This window comes from Cariama cristata, unplaced genomic scaffold (assembly GCF_000690535.1).
Source record: "Cariama cristata isolate BGI_N322 unplaced genomic scaffold, ASM69053v1 scaffold26470, whole genome shotgun sequence".
NCBI lineage: Eukaryota > Metazoa > Chordata > Aves > Cariamiformes > Cariamidae > Cariama > Cariama cristata.
The window spans coordinates 1-1422 of NW_009595638.1; the positions used below are offsets into that span (position 1 = coordinate 1).

Below are 1422 nucleotides of genomic sequence, written 5' to 3' on the forward strand. Positions count from 1 at the left end.
CCGTCCCCCCCCCAGGTCTGAGCCCCTCTTGGCCCCCTGGGTTTGAGCCCCTTTTGTGCGTCTGAGACTTCCCTGGCCGCTGTGGGTTTGAGCTCCAGGGTGGGCATCACGTCTGGGGACCGACGGTGCCCCGTGGGGACACCACAACCCCCGGGGCTGTCCATCACCCCTGTGGCATTTGGGGACTGTGGTGCCGCTGCGGGCAAGGTGTTTCCCAACCCGGGAAATCACGGCGAGGATGAGCGTGGCAGGGAGGAAGGTCGGGGCAGGCACTGGGAGCGCTGCCCTGAGCTGAGCTGCGGTCTCCCCACCAGCAGTGCCGGGAAGGGGTGACACGGGAGCCACGCACCGAGGGCAGGGCTAAGGACAGGTTCATCCCAGTGTGGGACGAGGTGACCTTGCTTTCCGAAACCGGCTGCGGCCGAAAGCACTTGCTGGCGAGCGGCTTTTCTTCCCTGCACCTTGCAGTTCACATCCAGACCTCCCGGGCTCTCATGGTGATTTCTCTCCTCCTGGGCTTCTTTGGCATCATTGTCAGCGTGGTGGGCATGAAATGCACCAAAGTTGGCGAAGAGGATCCCGTCACCAAGAGCCGCATCGCTGTTGCTGGGGGTGTCCTCTTCGTCCTCTCCGGTAAGGCAGCTCCTGCCCTTGCACCGCTCTGATGCAGAAGACCTCAAACACCTTTTGAAAAGCTGTTTGATGGAGGAAGGGGAGCGGTTTGGTGACGGGCTGGGTGTTGCCGATGTTCAGCGTCTGATGTCTAGTTGAACTTGTCCCTCCTCATTGCAGGGGAGTTGGACGAGATGACCTTTAAAGGTCCCTTCCAACCCCAACCATCCTATGATTGTGTCCAGGTCTGTGCACGTTGGCTGCTGTGTCCTTGTACGCAACACAGGTGACCTACGAGTTCTTCAGAGAGAGCACCGTCCCCATCAACGCCAGGTAAGAGCCCGGCTCGGGCGATGTTCTTTATCTGAATCCCATCTTGTCCCCGCGCTTCCCATAGGACCTTCCCCGGTGGTTTTGGCAACGTGTGGGGTCGTAGGCAGATGTGCCACGCGGCGGCACCAACCCCCCCCCACACCTGCCGTGTTGCAGAAGATCTCCCCGATGCTAAAGTTCTGGTTGGTACCACCGATGACTTTGTGCTGGGACAGAATAAGAGCACTCTCGTGGAGTTTCAGCCCAAGGGAGGATTAAAGAGTGGGGAAACCTCGTAGCTGGATCTGGCCAACGTGAAAGATGGGGATGGCCAGAGAGAAGGACATCCAACATCTGCCTCGACATCACCCGTAGCCTCGTCAGGGCTTCGAGCATCCTTGCGCCCATCTCAGTGTGCAGCTCTGCCTTTTCTGCCCCCCGCTCCCTGATGCTCCCCTCTCTCTCTCTCGCCGCAGGTACGAATTTGGCTCGGCTCTC

General features: G+C 59.8%; 1 protein-coding gene across 1 annotated transcript; it reads left to right on the forward strand.

Annotated features, from left to right (window-relative positions):
• Positions 1-468: 468 nt before the first annotated feature.
• On the forward strand, positions 469-1416 carry LOC104163788 (claudin-19-like; the record flags this gene model as incomplete). Its single annotated transcript, XM_009702908.1, has 3 exons — positions 469-633; positions 858-945; positions 1401-1416. Coding segments are annotated over 3 exons (269 nt in total), but the record flags the coding sequence as incomplete, so codon positions are not given.
• Positions 1417-1422: the final 6 nt, after the last annotated feature.